The following is a 22,301-nucleotide window of genomic DNA, read 5'->3' on the forward strand; positions in this document are numbered from 1 at the left end:
CAATAATAATTTGAACCTGCACTGTGGCTGCTGTGTTTCCTACGTCAGTTTTTCTTTTACGTCTGTCTTGTCTTGTCCTCAGCCGGTCCGATGTCGCCCAACAACTGCTGCTTGAAGCTCCTGATCCTCGGTGGGACATCGGCGATGTGCTGGGAGCCTTGGAACGCGCTAAGGATCGTCGCACCTTTTCCTGATTTCTGGAGCTGTTTCATTCCCTAGTTTTGCGACTTAACAGACTTTAGGCCGCCCTTTCTTTCTGTTTGGGACTGATACAGAGGGACAGCCTGTATTCTGCTACTCATTGTTTGCACTCTTCATAGTTTTCAACACTCAGATTCTTGGTTAGATTGTGGTATTTTCTGGGAGACTGTGAGCAGTGGCTGCCTCGATTGATCTGGCTGACTAAGATTTGATTGGTCTGGGGTGGTGGTGTTCACACTTTCACCTTGTGCAGTATATTTGTGTGGGGATCAGTGTGGTGGAGCACAGGTGTGTGTGTGCGTGTGTGTGTGTATGTGTGTGTGTGTGTGTGTGTGCGTGTGTGTGTGTGTGTGTTAGTTTAGGGGACTCTATTCCCCCTTTTGATCAACTTCCCCGGACACCTGTCTCTTGCTTGGGTTTAGTCAGCCGGTGGCCAAAGGCTGGTTGCTGGTTTATTTTTTAAGGTTGTTGATGCTAAAGCGCTTGTCTTGTTTCTTTGTTTTATATTTTCAACAACCTGTTAATAGTACAAACACGTCCAGTTCCATTCGGTAAATGAACTTGTGTGCTCTTAATTTAGAGTAATTTTTCCTGTGGTGAAATACCCCAGGTGGCATAGTCGTGTCCTTGTACTACTGACCGCTCTCTGCCACAAACACTTTACCCTAAACCTAAGCCTAATCCTAACCCTAACCATAGCCCCAAACGTCATGTCCTGACACCTCCCTGACGTGGCTCTAATAAGCCATGCCTGCTGCTCGTTGGTCTCGCGTCTCGTTCCATCCCTCATGTTAAACACTCCCAGCTACCTCCAGTCTGTTCCCTTGTTATTCCTGTATAAGTGCTTCCTGGCCCTGTGTTCGCCATTGATGTGGTGCCCTCCATGTTGCTCGTTCCCTAGCCTCCCATCTTGATCCCAGTAAATCCCAGTTTATTGTCTGACAACACCTGCTCCCAGAGTCGTTCATCCTGGCACCCAACAGACTGACGGAACTCGACAAGCCCCAGTAGATTCCCCAGGTCCCTACAGCCGATCACTGCTGCATGTGTCAAGCATACCTAATGTCGCTGGTTCAGGCCGCAGTACATCTTTCCCCAGAGAGAATGGCCCATCTCTGACAGATGGCATAGCCGCCCTCTCCCCGGACCCCCAAGTGGAGGGTGTGACAGCTATAGCGGAGATCCTCAGGGCCCTCTGGAATGGAGTGAGTGTGCTGAACCCCGCAGAGGTGGGGTGCTCTGGAGAAAAGGAGCCCGCCGTCTCCATGTCGCTCGCCGTAGGGCGACCTGCCTCCTCATTGTCACTTGAAGTCTGACAACATGATGCTTCTCTGGGATTTACTGTGATCCCCCTGTTCGCCAAAACATGCTCCCCAAAGCTCTCCAGCACAGAAGAACAGGCTTCACTCCTAGTTCTATGGTTGTCAGAGTGCTGGACCACAGTAGAGGTCGGACTTTTGCTTCAACATGGTTTTATTGGAAGTCTGCACACAATACAGATGTTTCCTACTGTCCTTCGTTCCAATTAAATGTGGAAACGTTTTGTCAGCTGGCTGGACAAGACCCTACTGCCTCTTTTAGTAGTACACATAGTAGTGAGCAGTGGTGACGTAATGGTTAGGGAAGCGCACTCGTGATTGAAAGACACTGCATCTACAGCATCTGGCCCAGGAGAGCCAGCCGTTGCAGTCGTTACATCCGCACTTAAGGCTCCCAGCCCAGAGAGGGCCGCTCAGGCCGCACCCACAGTGTCCAACACAGGTGAGGCCTTGGTTGCCTCTAGGCTTCTCATAGAATCTGACACGGTTCCCTGGTAACCAGCCGACACCTGCCACACTGCTCCATAATGTCCGGCCAGCGTCCACCTCTCTGTCCCCTGATGCCTGGCCAGCACCCACCTCAATGTCCCCAGACGTCCAGCCGGTGCCCACCTCATCTCCTGACGGCCTGCTGGTGCCCACTTTCTATCCTGACGTCCCACCGGCACATGCCTGCAGGCTGCCACCAGCCCAGAGAAGATGGATCCAGAGGATGTCCTGCTGGAGTGCCCTGGGTCCTGCTACGTGGGTCCCTCCTTCATCCCAGACTCTGGTTACTCTGGTCCCAGTTTCTGGTCACCAGTATCAACAGGAGCCCAAGAAAGCGGCAGGCAGAATGTCTGTCTCACAGAGAGGGTTTGCCAGTCTCTGCTCTTGCCCTGTATGTCCCTTGCCATCTTCCTGTTCCTCTCCTGTTGTCTCCTTGCTGCTCTACTGCTCTGCGGTTCTCTCATCACCTCCCAACTCCTCACGTCCTCCGGCCCTGCTGGCCCTCCCAGACCCTCTGGTCCTGTGATTCGGCAGAGTTCAGCCTCACCTGGAAAGGGGCCTAGGAGGGTCCCCAGCCCCGAATCTTCACCTGGCTTCCCTGGATGCCCCATGTTATTCCTTTTTGTGCCTCAGTGTTTGTCTTGTTGCTCTGTCCCACCTGTATCTCTGTCTTCTGCATCCTGTGCCCCTGTTCTTGTTGACCCTCCACCTGTCCATCCTGTTTTGGGGTCTGACAGGACTGCTGTACCTGTGGTTCCTAGCTTTTCCTTTATCCGCTCCATGTCCTTAGTGATGTCCTGCAACTGCTCTTATGTCTGGTGTTGCTGTCTGTCTAGTGTTCTGTCTAGTCTTGTCTGGTCTTGTCCTGTCTACCATCTGTTCTGTCGTCCCCTGTCTAGTCCAGAGTCCAGTCTGGTTCCATCCCTGTTGTCTAACCCCCTTGGACTTCATAGCCGGAGCGCATGCTTTTGGTGGGTTGGGGGGGGGGGGTACTGTCACATTAAGCAATGCCATTCTTATCCAATATGCTTGTCCATTTATGTGTCAACGCATGTTCTGACCATCCATGCTCTCTGCCTCCCCACATTTCCAGGTGCTACCCGGGGGGGGCACCATCTCAGCTGGAGTCCTGGTTCTGTCCCATGGAGGGGTGACACTGCGAATTGGACCTGCTAACTGTGTCATCCTGGGTGCAGCCTTGAGTGTCACCCTACACAGGCCAGCGTGGAGAACAGGCTTATTGACAGACTTTAATCACACCTCACACCTGGCCTTTAGCAAGCAGCTCCACTCTTTTCTGTTCTTAGCAATATTAGTCTGCCGGGGGGGTTGGGCAGCCAGTTGTCCATGGACCCCCAGAGGTCTTTTTTTCTCCTTACTAGGGGTTTTTTGGTTCCTCTCCTCCGTTGTCATCTGGCTTTCTTTATTTAATATCTTTCTTTCCTTTTTCCCATTGTGTATTACTGTCTTTAATGATGTTGTAATGTATGACTACACATCTATGTAAAGTGCCTTGGGACGACTCTGTGAGGCACTATATAAAAATGAAATTAAATGTCCCGCCTCCTCCCTTACGTGGCTCTAACAGGCCATGTTTGCTGCTTGTTGGTCTCACGTCTCGTTCCAGCCCTCGTGTGAAACACTCCCAGCTGTCTCCAGTCTCTTCCATCATTAGTCCTGCATTTAAGTGCTTCCTGGTCCTGTGTTCCCCAGTTCGATCACTGATGTTGTGCCTTACGTGTTGCCGGTTCCATAGCCTCCCATCCTGATCCCAGTAAGTCCCTGTTTGTTGTCTGAGAAACACCTGCTGCACGAGTCTTTCATCCCGGTGACCACGACACCAACCACCAGTGATGTCTGTGGAGCCCAGAAATAGCAGCCTAGCTGCACTAGTGCCCAGGCAGCACCTTGACAGCAGCATGTTTGCATTGTTATATTTGCCTCACTTGTTCACCACTTTCAGCAACAGTATCTGCTATGTACTAGAACTGTAATCATATGTGAGTGAGTCTGTCTGCTTTGAAGGAGCAGAGATCCCAGCTCCTTACTGTAGGTACAGGGCACAGAAACGGGTAAATCCTGTAAGGTAACATTCTTACAGTCAGCATAGATTCCAACACAGTTCTGGAATATGAAGTTCATAGTCAGTCATAATTTTGTAGCATTAAAATGTAACTTTTAAATAAATCCTAACAGTATGTGTGATTGTGGGGGGGTGTGGGGTCTCGGGGTGTAACCTCTGTCTCTTGGCTTGTTTCCTGTCCCTCCTGCTGTATGTGTGAAGTCTGCATGTTCTTCCAATGTGGGCTTTCTCCTCCTACTTTGCAGAACATGAAACTGCGATCAGCCGATTGGAATCTCTAAGCTGCCCTTAGTGTGAGTCTGTATGTGTGAGTTTGTGCTCTGCTATAAACTAGTATCCTGTCCATTGTGTCCCCCGCCCTGTGCCACCTGGGACAGGCTCCAGGCTCCCCACCCCCCCGTACAGGATAAGCAGTAATGCAGGACGGCTCCACACTGTTCCAAAGAAATGGCGCTCCAGCTCCCTTCAGGACTTCAGACCAGCTGCTCTCACTTCACACCTCCAGGCTTGTGGGTGTGGTTCCCACTCCTGGTTCTGCATGTACAGCTTGCATGTTCTCCCCGTGTTCCTGTGGGTTTCCTCAGGTTTCCTCATGCTGTCCAAGATCATGCAGTTTGGTGAATTAGTGTCTCTTGATTGTCCTCAGCATGTGAGTGAGTGTTTGCCCTGTGATGGACTGGCATCCCATCCAGGGTGTCTCTGCCTTGTGCCCTGTGCTTCCTGTGATGTGTGTGTCCCATAACCCTGTACTGCAGTTATTGGAATTTGTTGGATACTTTTTTGATATCTGATCTTTCTGTTCCTGGGGATGGCTGAAGCTGGTCCATTAACTTTTGGCTTAAATATAAGAGTAGTGTTCAATTTTCATTATTAGAGTATGGAATTATTTTGGATGATTAAAATCCTTGTCCTTCCTAACATAAATACACTCCCTGCACAAACACACAGAAAGAAAAGGAAGAGATGACATATATTTTCATGAATATTGTATATAGAATAATGTAAAAAAACAAATCTGTGCATTGACAGTACTTGTCAAAGCTTGTTCTGTCTAATCCTGACACAGTCTGTCTATAACTGCACATCCTTGCATGTTTCACCTGAAACCACATGATCCCAAACGTGATTCTAAACCGACACAGAAATTCATTCTCAGTAGATCTGCTCTCTTATACCTTTATACCTAATTTCTATCTACTGCACAAAATCAAAGAGTAGGATTATAGTTTGTTTACAGAAAAACAATGTCAGTAACTGTTATTCTCATAAAAAATAAATAAATGTTCGCTTTGGGTACAGTTTGTATAATGTACTATTTTGTTCATAAACTGCAGCTCCACTGTTTGCCCAGTCTGCTCTTCTCAGTCTGGTCTCAGTCCAAAACCACACCTGCTGCAGCCTGAGAAGGAGGAAGTTCCTCCCACTGTCACACACAGACGACTGTGAGAGAAAATGAGACTGAATCCTATCAGTGTTCGTGGTAAAAGGGCAGAAGCCAGAGTTGCAGTGGATGTAAACGAGTTAAGTTGTGCAATCTGTCTAGATCTACTAAAGGATCCAGTGGCTATTCCCTGTGGACACAGTTACTGTATGAGCTGCATTAAGAGCTGCTGGGATCAGGAAGATCATGCTGGAGTTTACAGCTGCCCCCAGTGCAGACAGACCATCATACCCAGACCTGTTCTGGGCAGAAACACCATGCTGGCTGAAGTGGTGGAGAAACTGAAGAAGACTGGACTACAAGCAGCTGCTCCTGCTGACCAGTATGCTGGACCTGGAGATGTGGAGTGTGACGTCTGTACTGGGAGAAAACACAAAGCTGTCAAGTCCTGCCTGGTGTGTCTGGCCTCCTACTGTGAAACTGACCTGCAGCTTCACAACAAACTCCACCATGCAAAACAGCACAAGCTCATTGATGCCATCGGCCATCTGAAGGACAAGGTCTGTTCCCACCATGACAAACCGCTGGAGGTCTACTGCCGTACCGACCAGCAGTGTATCTGTTATCTCTGTACGATGGATGAACACAGAGGCCATGATACAGTCTCAGCTGCTACAGGAAGGGCGGAGATACAGGTCAGGCTAATTTAAAAGAATTTCCCCTTTCTATCTAAAAGAATTTCCCCAAAGGGACCAGTGAAAGTATCAATTATTGTTATTATCTAAAAGTTAATTTTAAATAAATGGATTTTGTCTTAACACTTGTTCGTGTAATTGCTACGAAACACTCAGATCAAGTCTGGTTCGGTAAAGTTGTCATGACCTACTTGTCCGGTCTTACTAGCGGGGTTACTAGCTTGTCGGATTTAAGGTAGTCTGGGCAAAATGTAAGTAAACGAATATGAAGTCCATTTAAACTGTGGTACCTTACATCCGACAAGTTACCCCGAAAAGCCAGTAACCCTTCATAGTACAGAAGAACTCACTAGAGCCACAGTACAGTAAGGCCGTGCCCGCCGAAGATGTTTGTACGGGACGCCATGACACTCAAAATAAAATAAGTATATCAAAAAATATAAATAAAATGATAAATATTTCAATAATGTATCGTTTTATTTTTAAATAATTTCATAAAATTTCATAAATTTCATAAAATTATATTTCATAATAACACTTGTCTTCTATGTATAATTTTTAAATGTTACAATTTATTGTTTCGTAATAATGTTGCGATTTTCATTAGACAATTATTATTATAAAATAATATTTTCACAATAAAGTTTAACTTTTCACATTATCCACATGCATATTTATACTGCATCAGGAGGTGTTTTGCAGGATTGGCACTGCAGCCACCGGATAAAACTCACACTGTTCCATTGGGACTGGTGTGGTGCTGAGGTGTCACCCACTGCACGGCTGCACTCAGGTTCTCATCCCTGAGGTGGTTCGTCGTGTGGTGGGTGCGGTAAGGCACTGTACTCAGTGTGTGCTCCTTACCTCCGTACCTTACCTTACCTTACCTTACCTACATCAACACAGTACAAATGTACATGTTACAAAAGGTCTTTCGGTACTAAGATATACGTAGATTAATACTTTTCTATTTAAGGGTAAAGGGCTCAGCCTTTAATGCATTGTGTTGGTTGCCATAGGATAATATTTTGGCTTTCAATGATAACCAGTGAAGCTCAAAATTTATGAAAATATTAACAAAGAGGTTCATTGTTTTGTCTGATATGCTGAATTATGTCTGACTTGGAACAAATGAAGTAAAAGTAGTCAGGGCTGGAGTGGGACTGAATATCTAACCAGGAATTCAAGCCCCCGGACAGCCCAATATAAAACTATATAAACAATTACACTGTTATTATATGTTTCTATTCACACATTCATTTGCTAGGCTACTGAACACACATTCTTACCTACATGCTTTAATTTTACATTATTGTAAATTTTTACCTGCACATTTCACTAATATTAATAACGCGGGAGCAGCTTTGACATAAATAATGAAGCTTCGTCTCAGTGCCTGTCCTTCTGTCTCTTCCCCGTGTGGCCAGCAGCCATCGCTGTCCATCCCCTTTGTCCTCTCATCGTCTTTGGCCCTAGTGTGTTCTTCCTTTTCCCCACATGGCTGCATTTGACTCAATGGGATGAGTGTGTGACACAGAGGCTGAGACCAGCTGGTTATGGGTTTGAGGCAGGTCAGGAACCAACCTCACCTCTTTCATTTAATTATTGCTTTTCTATTCTTCCCAGTGTTTGTTAGTTCTCTGTTCTGCTTGTGAAGCTTGTGCCTTGTTTTATTATGTTCCACATTTTTCTGTACTTTCTAAGTATTGAATTCCTTGTGTGTGTTTCTTACTTTCAGTGTTTGTGGGAGTTTTCCTAGTCTTGTGTTCATTAATATAAGTTACTGTACTTGTTGCCTGTTTTCCCTGCACTGTTGTTATTGGTTAATTGTCTCACATCTGTCTTTGTTAGTTCGCTACAGCAGCCTGAGCATTAGATTGGCTACAGAAACCTGCAATGCAGGTTGTGTGTCTGACACAGATAATCACATTTTGTGCAGCGTCAGTGTGAGCCATCGCACTTTATTCTGTATTCCCCACTCCTCCATCAGGCTGCCTCGACTGCAGCCATGTTTTCTGCAGAATGAAACTCTGGGAATTTTCCTGCTCCCAATAATAAGGTCGACAGCTCAGTCTTATCATTTATAAAATGGCATTTGACTGCTAAATAAGCTTCCATATGTATGAATGTCCACATGTCAGATGTTAGTCTTACTGCTTTGGCCTTTCTCACCTCTTCCTTTGTTTCTCTTTTTCTATCTTAAATGTTTCTGTCACCAAACCCTTTCATGTTTGCCTGGATGGGAGAATGTAGGTTGGATCCAGGATCCCCACAACCTCCCTAAATCCTGCGTTATCCACTATGGTGAAGGGTTGTGCATATTGGCCAAAGCCTCATCAATCATTTGTTTCTTGGTCTCTATACTGGGAAAATTATACAGATTATTGGGTAATACCCTCACCCAAATCTGATATTATGTATTCATACAATTAAACTGAACCTTGGACACAATAATGACTAATAATAATAATAATTATTATTATTAAATTAATTATTGAAAATGAATTATTATTAAATTATTATGATGATTAAAACTTACGCTGCAGTGTGTGTGTACGCTGAAATATGTGCTGTACAACAGGTTTGAAACCGGTAATGAGGATTGTGCCACATTTTCAGTTTCCAAAGCAGTCACATGGTTGAGTGCAGAATGAAGCTTCAGATGACCATGGTCACGTGTTCAGGGTGGAACGAAGGAAACTGAAGCTGTGCTTCAGAATGTAGTGAATCGCTTTTTTATTGTCAAGCTTAACATCACTAGCTGCCCCATTCCCTCTGTTAGTCTACGTGTCATTTTCTTAGCTACTTTTTCCCTGGTGAGTTTTGACCCCTTATTGTTCCTTTATTGTGTGTCTTTCCAGTTTGGTTCAGTCTCCTTAATTCCCTTTGTCTTGGAGCTTTTAAGTGGATCCTCACCTTGTTTCCCTGCCTGCACCAGGCTGCGCCCCAACATGCACATTAAAGATATGATATGTTCAAATTCTGAAACATCTAATAAATCACATTTTACACATTTTCCTTTCTGAATTTGCGTGGAACATCAGTGATGCAGACTTTGACACAGTTTCCATATGAATGGGTCACAACAGTCCAATATTAAACCAACTTCCCAGCAGATTCAGAGGTTTCAGTATCGCAGGAGAAAAGATGCATTATTGTTGTTCACAGTGCAGTTTATACACAGTGGCCCATTATCAACTGACATGCGATCTGACATCAATCTAATAGGACGCCAATTGAGTAGCTGGTCCTGCAGTGCAGCCCAGGACACATTCGCCTTCACATTGCTATAAAAATGTGGCCATATGCAGCCCAGACCACCTCCCAATGTGGATTGAGTGATCAGATCTCAATGCATCTTCAATGCGTCCTGGGTAATTAGCGCTGTCCACTTGTGATTGGATCACCCGGGACGCATGTTAATACCAGGCGGAAACAGGACCAAAGGGTCTATGTCCATTGTATCCTACCTACAGTCAATAAATCATTAATGAATATCCATCCATCCATCCATCCATCCATCTCCTAACTGGTAATCCAGGTCAGGGTCAGGGGGAGTGCCTGGAGCTTTTCCCAATAAATGCCTGTTATTGTCCCTCATAATGATAATACCCCACTGCTGTTATCTCCACAGTGAGTGAAGTCCATCTCCCACAAGTAAATTCCTTTTACTCACATCCCTGTTTCTCTCTGTCTCCTTCTAGTTACTAAATACACCGTCCTACCAGTATTAGTGCCCAGGACCAGAGCAGAATTCTTACAATGTGAGTCTGTTCACAAACACGCTTCTCTCTCCCTGTATGAGGTGGAGTGTGTTTTATTGTGTTTCGTTTTCTGCTGCCTCCTGGTTCTTCACATTTACATGAGCTTTTTATTTCGGTGGACTTTGAATCCAATTGCTAAGTAAGGCAAGTTTATCCACTGCACCAGGTTCGGTACTTTTGGTTCTTTCCCTTTTCCATTAACTTCCGGTCGAGTACCAGTACCAGAAGTTCCAGTACCAAAAGCATCATTGCAGCTGTGGTACTTTTTCGGTACTTCGGAACTTTGGTGTGGGACTTACAAACACGTTCATTGTCAATTTAAAAAACAATTTTAAAAAGTCTAAAAGCCCAAAACACAAATAAACAGTTAACTAAAAAGAAGTGAGATTGTAGAGGCAGCGTATGACTAAACTCCTGCTGATTTAATTTATTGAAACAAAGCAGCAACAGTAACGTTGTAAGCCCTCATTATAATGAGCTGACAGTGTTAGCAGACCTCAGGTCTTCAGGAAGCTTGTTCCACAGACAGGGAGCACAGACACTAAAAGCTGCTTCAGCCTGTTTGGTCTTCATTCTGGGACACTGAGTAAACTTTCAGGGGTCTGAATGCTTCACAAGGTTCAAGGAAGTTAGTGCCATTTAGTGCCTTGTAGACAACAAATAATATTTAAAAACCAATCCTGTGATGCTCAGGAAGCCAGTGCAGTGATTAAGGAGCTGTGTGATATGCTCCACTTCCTTGGTGTTAGTGAGGACTCTGGTGGCAGCATCCTGGATGAGCTGCAGCTGTCTGACTGATTTATTACCAAGACCTGCAAAGACACCATTTCAATAGTCTAGCCTGCTGGAAATAAACACATGAACAAGCTTTTCCGTATCTGGTTTAGAGAGAAATCCTTCTCTCTCTCTCTTATTGGGCTGGTTTCAGCTTCCGTTAGGTGGATCTTAAGCAGACCTTGGGCTGGACCTGGGAACACTGTACTGATGCCTCATTTCCACCAACATGGAGCCGGTGCTGGGCTGGTTGTCACTTGATGCCTTTTCAGAACCTGCCTGTGTTTCCACCAGTTTAAAAAATTAACATAGGTGCCAGTGAAAGTAAAGGTTCATATGTATTCCGTTTTGTGGGATTTGTTCTTTTCTGTTCCAGAATAAGTTTTTATAAGCTGCCAACTGTCCTTTTAATGATCACGCTATTAAAGATGCCAATAACTGAACTTTGCAATCTGCCTCATAATCTGTGGCATGGTTTTCATTTACAATGCAAAGTTACTGCGATGATAAGCTGGCTAGTTGTTTTACTGCTGCCACCGGAAATATTAGACAAAACTATATTGGTTATTGACTGAATTATCCAGGTATGCGGACGGTTTGGACACGATGGCCCCTCCCAGTTGCACTGATGTTATGAGAACTATTTTTTTTTTTTTTGTGGTGGCCTGTAGCCTTGTGCCTTTGACTGAATCACAGCCATGATATACCGGAGTATCTTCTTATATGTCATTGCTTAATTATACTGCACTCATAAAGCATTATAAACACAGCTATAAATATTTATAAAAAGCATAACACATTATACCCATGATTATAACGCTTTATGAATGCTTTATGACACACTCATCTATAAGGCACTATAGATACCTTCATAATGCAATACAAAGCATCCTTAATGCTTATACCGATCATTATAATGCATTATGAAGGTATTTATAGTGCACTAAAGAAGAGAGCTTCAAATATCATTCATTATGCATAATAAGCATGCCTATAATGTGTTATGCCTTTTGATAAATATTTAAAGCCATGATTATAATGCATAACAACGGATTATTATTTGTTGTGAATTTTACTAACAACATGGCCTTAAGTGTTCCAGAGATTTTATAGTGTTCCGTAATCTGAGCAAATGGAAGCATGTAGATGTTGAACAAAGAGGCTCGGTCAGGTTTATAATTCTAATTGGTGATCAGTGTTGACACACCACAGCACACAGTGCACAACACCGAAATGTGTCCTCTGCATTTAACCCATATGTGACATCGTGACATAGCAAGGGGCAGCTAATTCAGCGCCCAGAGAGCAGTATTTTGCTTAGGGTCCCTCAGCAGTGCCTTGCTGGTCGGGGATTCAATCCAACAACCATTAAGCCACCACTGCCCACTGCCAATAACGGACCCTTGAGGAACTCCACATGTAATTTCTGTTCATTCAGATTCATAATTACCCTTCTGACAGAAAGTAGTGCCTGACTTGTAAAAATAATTCAAACCCATTAAATAAGGCGGCGGCTCCACCTCCTTCCCTAAGTGCTCTAGTCTCACTGATAAAGGGCAGGTAGGAGTAGCTGGTTTGATCAGGGCTGCTGCATAGTTTTCATTTGACCCCATTTCAGTTTAAAGCATAAAAATCAAGGTCTTGATATTAAAATCAGTCATTAATAATGATTTTCCAGCCACAGACCTGTTATTCAGTAAAGATCAGTTTAATGTATTAAACACATTGTCTGACCCAGTGTGTAGGTGACACACAACTGGAGTCAGATGAGAGAGAGTAGCTGTGGGCTTTGATGCACTTTGTCCCCCCTGAAGTCAGTCAGAGCAGGAATGGCTGACACTGGGGCTGCTCCTCACTGCCTAGTGTGGGCTGTAGCTACAGCAGGGGATCCAAACCAAGTCAGCGGCGGGCGGTGGGGTAAGGGCCCCCTGTCCTAGGTGTCATCATGCACTGTAATGCTGAAAGCTGGGAAACTGCCCTCGCTTTGTTTGGGTAGCAGGAACTTTTGGTATCACTCAGTAACAGCTCATCAAAACCTTTTATCTGCATCCTTATCTTGTGTGAGCTACGGTATCTATGAGCAGTGAGGTTCGGGGGGGGGGGGGGCTTCCTTCCCTCACATTTGCCCTTTTTGTGCATTCGCTGACTGTACTTTTTTTCAGATTCATTAATATTGTCCTAAGACGGCACCTGCAGTCTTACCCAAACTGGCTGTGACACTGAACATCTCCTAAGTCTGTGCTTTAGGGCCATGACTTCACACGACACGACTACACTTGCGTGCGTAGTTTACATCTATCTGGAGGACTGAAGGTCATGTCCACCGGGGGGCAGTGCGAGAAAACCATCTTGGTCGGTTCCTTCGTTTCCAGTCTCACTTGTTAGTATGAGGTTGTGGCATTAAATGTTGTACAAGGACGAAGGAGTCAAGATGGCGCTCTGAAGAACACGCTTTGATTAGAGCTGCAAGCCGACTTGTTTTGTTTACCATGTACTGTGAACTATATGCAGTTTTACTGCTGTCTAGTTTTATTTAATCATCCAGTGACTGCAATAACTATACATAGTCATGATTAGCTTGATGATAGGCTTGCTGACTTTCTAGCCTAAAGAAATAGGCTGAGTTCTGCTCACCTTGTTCAAGCCATTTTTGCCACAATCTAACAAAGGCTCCTTCTGCCTTATGTTTATATATAATCATACAATTTATTCTGTAAGGCACCTCCTACATTATTTTCTGTATCAGTAAGACGAATGACTGGTTTGCAGGTTAAAGCAGTAAATCTCATTTATAATTTTCTTTTCTTCATCTCTTCCGATTTGAGCCCAAGTCACTACTAAACCTTCTGACAAATTTTGCTACATGATGTTATTATTGCAATACTTTTTTCTGTATTGGGACTGTTCCAGTGTAAGTCAGTTAATTATTAATTATGTTAATTATGCCTACCGCACTCCAAATTTGTCTTTAAACGCCAACATAGATGATTTTGATGAGGATTGGGGTAGTTTGCAAACCCTACAGCCAATTTTCAAGGTAATAGAACTGTTGCATACATATAAATGCGTATGCATATGTGTGCAGACTTGTCCCAAATTGAAAATCTCACGCCAGCCAGTTGATCAAAGTTGGCAGCCCCGTGAACTGCCGCTCTGAATTTGTAAAACGTAGGGAAACATACACAGACCTCGCGGCTGTGGTACGTGTGCAGGGAATATCAGAATTACTACTAATACTTAAATAGGACACGTGCGCATGTGCAAAGTACACAGCTTGACCAGAGAAATATGAACGTTTCCATGTACGCATACGCGGTGTAATACGCGGGTGCTGCGCTTTGCGGAGAACCAGCCTAGATGCGTCCGCGTTGGGAGCGTCGCGTCGGCGCGCTGCTGGAGAGAGGTGTGTGTCCAAAGTGGATTAAAAGACGTTCATATTGTGACCTAAAGACAAACTCACTTTTAGTGGTAATCTTTGTTGTGTAATTTTATGGTTAATATGTTTGATGAATGCTGTTTGTAATTTTATTTACCTGTAATTAAGCCTATTAGTTTAACACGCGCGTCATTTCGGCGCGTCTTCCCACCGGCGTCGCGCGGGCGACCAACATTTCCTGAGGTAATTCACATATTTGACTTTTTATATTTTATGTATCGTACAGAATAATAGAGCGCAGGCTAAAGTGCAGTTCGGCCCCAGCGAGTCTCTCAGCGCGGCGTGTCTCACAGCGCAGGGGGCAGCCGGAGCGCCGCAGACTCGGGCGGCTACATGAGTATATTGGGAATAAAATGTGTGTATTGGAGCGAGTTCTGTGTGAGTGAGTGTGTGAGGTGTGACAGTGATAATGGTGGAGATGCTGGGCTTTGTCATGGGATTAATGGCTCTTCCTCCTGCCTACAGACTCCTGCCAGCTGACGCTGGACCCCAACACAGCAAACAGATTCCTGTCTCTGTCAGGGGGGGACAGGAAGGTGACAGGGGGGGCAGAGCAGCCATATCCTGATCATCCAGAGAGATTTGACAGCTGGAGCCAAGTTCTGTGCAGAGAGAGTCTGACTGGCCGCTGTTACTGGGAGGCTGAGTGGGATGGAGATGCAGCCTGCATAGGAGTCACTTATAAAGGGATCGGGAGGAAAGGAGGGAGGGACTGTTGGCTTGGAGACAATGACAAGTCATGGATGCTGCGCTGCTCTCCTCACAGACACTCTGTCTGGCACAATAATAAACAGACTCTCATACCCATAGAGCCCTCAGGCTCCCGCAGAGTAGGAGTGTATCTGGACTGGGGGGCTGGTGCTCTGTCCTTCTACAGAGTCTCCTCTGATGGACTGACCCCCCTGTACAGATTCACCTCCTCATTCACTGAGTCCCTCTATCCAGGGTTTGGGGTTTATCCAAACTCCCCCGTGTCGCTGTGCATGCTGGGATAGCTCACTGTGTGCTGGAGGAATCATTTTTACCGTATCAGAGTCTCACATGTCGCTGCTTCTCCGTGGCAAAAAGGTAAAATCTCTGCTTTATAACCAGTATAACCCTTTTTACTCTGTCTGAAGTGTGATGTATGTTAATAAAACAAGTAATTGGGTTCTGTAAGCTGAACAAACATACAAAATGACTGTTTTTCTCTGACTTATGTTCTATGTTGTCTGTAAATGCACCAAAACTGCCTAAACTAATTCATAGTACATGCAGTTGTACCAATGGAGTGAATTCTGATTCTGAATAAAATAAAATGTAATGAAATCTAAGCCTGATGAGTGGGGGGAGCTTTTCCCCTCCCCTCTATATGTATATTTTATATTTCTGTCTATATATTGTATTTGCTACCTGTACACTGACAATAAAGGCTTCCTATTCTATCCCATTAATGTCCCGGGTCCGCGCTGCCCAGAACGTAACTGAGTAACAGACTTAATCCGCGCTCTCTGCTCACTGAGCGCAGCAGCCTGATATCGCAGCGGCGACGCTTTGGCCAGCAGGGGGCGGCAGACGGCAGACAGTTTATTAACTCAAAACCTACAGCGGTCCTGAGGTAACTTAGTAAAGATAATGATATAATCTAATTAATCATATATTAACTAAGTAAACATAAATAACATAAAATCTTAATAAGTCACGTTAGTACAACAACAACAGAAAGGCACCTGATCATCAATGAAGTAGTGTAGGTGATTACCAATTACCAGAAAAAAATCACATAAATCCTGTTTCATTAGGAATCCTGAGATATATACAGTACTGTGCAAAAGTCTGAGGGAGTCATAGGAAATGTTTAAAGCTATTTATCTGGGTAGTAAATTTATATTTTCTCAGTATTAAAAACTAATTTTAATATTAGAACATGTGCAAATTATGAGTAAAACAAAAAACACTAAAAGGAATTTCTTATGTTCTCCAAAAAGTTACTGATATCTTGTTGGATGGCTAGATGAACACCAATATGGTTCCTAAACCTCTCCTCAGGTTCACCTCGGCCATTTCATGTATTTGTTAAATTTCACCACCAGCTCAATTAATTCATGAAACTAGTTTTGAAAAGTCACTGAGGTATTGATTGGCTATATGAGGTGAGCTAGTGGTCATGTCAAAAAATACATGAGTATATTGAAAATACTGCCAATACTGGGATGACTTTAGGAGAGATTTTGAAACGGTTAAGGGCAAACAGTTTGACAGACATAATATCATAGGTTTAAATCAACATGGAGATCATTTTAAAAGTTTATGTGACTGCCTAATATATATATATATTAATATGTATGTATATATATATATACATATATATATATATATATATATATATATATATATATATATCCATCCATCCATCCATCCATTGTCCAAACCGCTTACTGGGTCGTGGGGGGTCCGGAGCCTATCCCGGAAGCAATGGGCACGAGGCAGGGAACAACCCAGGATGGGGGGCCAGCCCACAGCTGTTTCTGCTCCCATTGCATTAATATGGAAGCTATCTGCTTGTGTTGATGTTTCGCCTGATATTTCAGGTGATATTTCAGGATGCAGGCGGGTGGACTGGGTGGTGGTACTGTTATAGTGGGGTTTGCTGGATAGATGGACGATTCACAGTTTATATTCCATGAAAGTCCACATATATCATTCCATTCACCCTATTCATGTACACCATCGCAGTGGCCAGCGTCCAGGCAGGATGTTCACCAGCACTTTTCAATCTCTTAATGCATGTTACAGTGAGCAGCTGCCATTCTGGGAAAGTCTGGCTTCCCTCTTGGGGACATGATTAACAGAACAACGTGTGAAAGATGATGTGTTTTGGGGCAACTCTCAGGGGGGAGGGTGATTTATCACTATTTGCCCAATTGTGAGTCAAAGTCAGAAAACAAAAGCCTTTGTTTTGTTTTGGGCTCCTGCGCCCAGATGGGGTGACTGGCCCTGCAGGCTGTTTGACTTCACTGGCTTGTTGTCAGACAGTTTAGCTGTATCTGTGGCTCAAATCACGTGGGGACTTGTGGAACCCATCAGCTGGGTCCAATAAATCTGACCGCCGTAGTCACAGTTAGCATTAGCACAACTTTTCTATCCATGGCCTTCTCACTTCATAAGTCAAAGTCAACTTTACTGTCATTGTGTATGAGCACAACGAAACGGGGTAGTAGGGCCAATAAAGGCAGTAGAATAGAATAAATAACAATAAAGGCAGTGCGACAATTAGCGTCCTGAATATATATCGTCCAGAGTCACCATGGGCCTCTTGGCTGCATTTCTGATCAGCGCTCTCCTTGTTCGGCCTGTGAGTTCAGGTGGACGGCCTTGTCTTGGTAGGTTTACAGTTGTGCCATACTCCTTCCATTTCTGAATGATTGCTTGAACAGTGCTCCGTGGGATGTTCAAGGCTTTGGAAATCTTTTTGTAGCCTAAGCCTGCTTTAAATTTCTCAATAACTTTATCCCTGACCTGTCTGGTGTGTTCTTTGGACTTCGTGGTGTTGTTGCTCCCAATATTCTCTTAGACAACCTCTGAGGCCGTCACAGAGCAGCTGTATTTGTACTGACATTAGATTACACACAGTTGCACTCTATTTAGTCATTAGCACTCATCAGGCAATGTCTATGGGCAACTGACTGCACTCAGACCAAAGGGGTCTGAATAATTACGCACACCCCACTTTGCAGTTATTTATTTGTAAAAAATGTTTGGAATCATGTATGATTTTCGTTCCACTTCTCACGTGTACACCACTTTGTATTGGTCTTTCACGTGGAATTCCAATAAAATTGATTCATGTTTGTGGCTGTAATGTGACAAAATGTGGAAAAGTTCAAGGGGGCCGAATACTTTTGCAAGCCACTGTAAACCACAGGCATCACCCTAACGGTAAGAAGTGTGATCCGCTTACGACTGACACGCAGTAGAGACAGGATCCCATCCAACACGGGACCCACTATAGGCTCACACAGAAATAAAGGAGAAAAACACCAGCTGCCTTTTCCAAGCTGTTTACATTCCTGCGCTTCCTCATGGTGACAGTAACAGCCCGTGTCACATGACCACTGTCATGTCCTACCCATCACACCTGCCTGACCCTCCTGTCTCCTCACTAGCGTGACCCTCATGATTCATGCCTGTTGCTTGTTGCCCCTCGTTAGTCTTTGCATTTAAGTATCTATTTGTCTCGTCAGCCCCAGTCTGGTCATTGATGTTAAACCTTCCTGCTGCCTGTGACCTTCCCGGTTGCCAGTCCTCCCATTTGTGATCCCTCACGATCCTCTTTGTTTCCAGTCTCAGCCCATCTAGTTCAGCAAACCCCCTTTTTGTTTCGCTACCAAGGATACAGAGATGAGAGTCTTTTACCAAGCTTACAGTGTCCAGAGTGGATGAGCATGACCACAGTGAGAAGAGGATCTGATGGATGGAGGACCTAAGTACCATAATCTTAGTAACGCATGAGCAGAATTGGACCATAAGAGGAACTGGCCGGCTCCATCTCACACATGGTACGTGGGTGTAGAAGTTACTCAAAACCATATGGCTGAAATCCTCCACATGTGCATTTTGAATGTATTGGGCATGTTGTCCTGTTTTAACCATGAGAATCCTGTGAGGGGCGGCTCAGTGGGTAACAGGGCTGCCTTGCAGCTGCAGTGTTGAATGTTTCCATCCTTCTCCTATGCTGTCTGTGTGGCGTTTGTTTGCTCTCTTTATCCCACATGGGTTTCTTCCTGCAGCGACTCAGACAGGCATCTGTAAATTGTCCGGACTCCATAACTGTGAGTGTGCCTTGTGATTAAATGGCATTGTATCCATGGTGGACCCCAACTTTGTACCCTGCGTTTCCTGTAATTGGCTCTGGGATACCTTTGTGATAAGTGTTTGGAAGATGGATGCATCACATCTTAGTACTTGTGACGATCTGTCCCGCCTCCTCCTGATTGGGCCAGCAGAGGTCACTGCTGACACTCCGTAACTCTCCTAACCCTCCCCAGCTGTATCCCATCGTTGACGTTCTCCACCCTGGTCTGTTAGCCTCCTACACCTCTCTCCCGTCTGTGATTACTGTGTATAAATGTTCCTGCTCTCATGGTTCCTCAGCTCCGTCATCATTCTTCCAAGTGTTGTTTGCTGTATTCCCTTAATAAAGCCTGTGTCTTTCCCAGAGCTACTGCATCTGAGTCGTCCTTAACCCAGATTATATTACTCATCACATAGAATATCCATTTACATTTAACCCAATGGACACTAAGCTTTTCTCCCAGGGGTCTAAGGTAAGAGAGACCAATTGGACCAATTCGTCCAGATAAATACATTTGTAAAAGAAGTATTGAATACGTTTCCAATCAATTCCTATTACACATTGATGTTATAATCAGAAGCCACATTATGAAATGGAATATATCCAAACAGCATTTTAATCTGACCAGTAGGGCATGCTGTTGTACCACTTGTAGAAACACTTTTGCATTTACCAGACTTGTTTACCCAAAGTGACTTACAGCAGTGGGAAGGGTTATGTTTTATGCATATTCTTGGGGGATTTGAACCCATGACCAATGCATCATAAATGCAACACTCTACTTGTTCAGCTATAGAATCTCTATGAAAAAAGTCCTAATGACTTGAAGTAATCAGCTCCTAATGCCAGGTAGCTGAAAACACAATGAGGTTCTTCCTCAATGTGATGCTGCCCAACCCAGCAGACGGGAATCTGATGAATCAGACACGCCTGCCAGTGTCCAGTTTAACCTTTGGGGTCCGTGGACTCGACGGCCAATCAGAGATGGCAGACAGCTGTCCACATGGCCCCGATTGAGCGGTACGTTTGCGTAACCTGCTGGCTGTAAAAGGAGACCATGTGTTTGAATGCTGCATCGCAGGCCTGACACATGAGAAAGACCAGATGCCAGCCACCTCAGACATGTGGATTTTATCTGTGTTCCACAGGCACTTCCATATAAGTGATTTACAGGAACATCCAGTCTAGTGCAGGGCAGCGCAAACACCCTCATGCATATACTGGTTTTAGCACAGCTTCATTGTAAAGCATATCAGATGGCCTCAGAATCCTGCTCCCTGCTTAATACAAGGTGAATAGGGAGTAGGAACTGGGGGACTAAGGAGTAGTGGACTATGGGATTAGGGGCCACAGGACTAGGAGACTATGGGACTAAGGGAATAGGGGACCAGGGGAAAAGGGGCTACAGTGTTAGGGACCATGGGACTAAGAAACAAGGAGACTAGGGACTTGTGGATCATGGAAGTGGGGCAAAGGGGAATTGGGCACTATGGACTATGAGACTAAGGTATAGAGGGACCACAAAATTTGAGCACTTAAGACTAGAGGACTGTGGGACTGTAATGCATCATCTCCGGAAACCTGTTTACTCCTGCTGGGCAGCTTTCATGTGGCACCCCCTGCTGGACAGTGGAGACACTACAGAGGCTGTGTATTGTGTTCAGTCACCTTTTACTGTAAATCACACATGGGTTCACGCTCACTTGTGTCTGCTCTGAATCCCCATGCGCCGAGGTGAAAACTCCATCCACTTTAGGTAATTCAGGGGCCTCTTGCCAAGTTATGTGAGCTTCGTGTCTGATTCTTTGGGCTTCCGTACTGGAAGCAGTCCAGGGTAATTCTGGGAAAGTGTGGAGCTTATACAAACCAAACTACAGCGTAACATGCAGCCAAGGGGGATTTTAAGATTTTGGTATATTGTGTGGGCATCTTTCTGTTCTTGATATTGATTGATGTATGTAATTATGTAGTATTTTTAATATACGGATAGCGCACTATTGTATACAAAGCGACAAGCCAAGCTTGCAGTTTTGCAGTGTTCATGTGCTGCCACCTTCTGGGAAAACGAAGAACGGATTTTCAGATTAAGATCTAAAAAACTACACATTTACACTGGGCTTTTCTCCCAGGGCAGTAAGGTCAGAGAGACCTACCAGAGAGAAATCTACCATAGTTACTGTTGTATATACATTTATACTGACTTACATTTTACTTATTTGACTTATGGGCCCTCAGGACCTGTGATGATGAGCCCAAAAACACCAACGCAAATCCCCAAACTGCACAATATTGTGTTTTGAGTGAAACCTCAATGAGTCTTTAGGTCCATGATACTGTAACAATTTCGAGGAACTTTGGCGCTACATGCAATTCCCAAAGCGCACCACTAGATGGCGGCTTCCTACCGTGAGCTGAAACAGCCGCCGTAGGGGCGATACACGGCAAGTTTCCCCAGCCGCCAACCGGCGTGCACCGGGGCTGCGTCTGGGTCAGGCTTTTGCCTGCTGCTTTCCTCCAGCTTATTTTCTTGTGTAACTTGGTGCTGGGCTCCTCGCCATATAAACAAACTCAGCCTAGCAAACATTAAGAAATCTGGATGCTATGAAAGGATCGTCTACCATACTCCCATATTCCACTCCGCTTTCATCCAATTGTCTTTGGTTTGTGCTGCTGGGAACCATTATCGCTGTCCTTTTATTTTTCTGCAAACGTAATCGTATGATCACATTATATCGCGACGTCCCTTGTCCCCACCCACGTTTTGTTGAAACTGCATGAAGGTCAGACCCACTTTTGTACCGTTTAAAATACATGTTGATCATTTTTTCTCCTGCAAAAAAGAGCATTTACTTTTATTTTGGAGATATTTTTTTGCAAAGCGACTTACAATTGAGAAAGCGGCGAGTTGAGCAGCAAACTTAAGGCGATGTGACTAAGCACGTTTGGACCCACAAAGCTCAAATTCCACAGTCAAACAATTTAAAATTGTTTCTTTGAGAAGGCAGACGCAGGCAGTCACTGGTGCGTTTGGGGTTAAGGGCCTTAGTCACAGGAGCATAGTGATATAAGCCACTGAGCCAAACGCCAACCCACAGCACTGACCTCTGGCAGAATTCACCTTTACAAGCATGTTTGGCAAATGCCACTAAGTACAAAACTGATGCACTTTTACATAAATAATTGTACTTATCATCAGGGTTCAAGTGTCAGAAGTGCTTCTGCTACCCTTTAGTAAGGTTGCAAATTCCATCTGTCCATCCATCCATCTTCTGTAGCCAGGTATACACACTCACACACACAGAGGCGCACACATGCACGCTAACAC

The 22,301-nt window shown here is 44.6% G+C and overlaps 1 protein-coding gene across 11 annotated transcripts in view; it reads left to right on the forward strand.

Annotated features, from left to right (window-relative positions):
- The window catches only part of LOC125723030 (NACHT, LRR and PYD domains-containing protein 3-like), a 325,815-nt gene extending 310,244 nt beyond the window's left edge, over positions 1-15,571 (forward strand). For 9 of the 11 annotated variants that reach the window (XM_048999426.1, XM_048999427.1, XM_048999432.1 and 6 more), the window contains one exon: positions 14,608-15,571. In XM_048999426.1, coding sequence (XP_048855383.1) covers positions 14,608-15,137 — 530 coding nt within the window. In that variant the 3' untranslated portion in view covers positions 15,138-15,571. The remainder of the gene's footprint in view (positions 1-14,607) is intronic. The other 2 variants (XM_048999429.1, XM_048999434.1) reach the window with 1 other exon arrangement.
- The last annotated feature ends 6,730 nt before the right edge of the window (positions 15,572-22,301 follow it).

Source organism: Brienomyrus brachyistius, unplaced genomic scaffold, assembly GCF_023856365.1.
Source record: "Brienomyrus brachyistius isolate T26 unplaced genomic scaffold, BBRACH_0.4 scaffold45, whole genome shotgun sequence".
In the NCBI taxonomy this organism is placed as follows: domain Eukaryota; kingdom Metazoa; phylum Chordata; class Actinopteri; order Osteoglossiformes; family Mormyridae; genus Brienomyrus; species Brienomyrus brachyistius.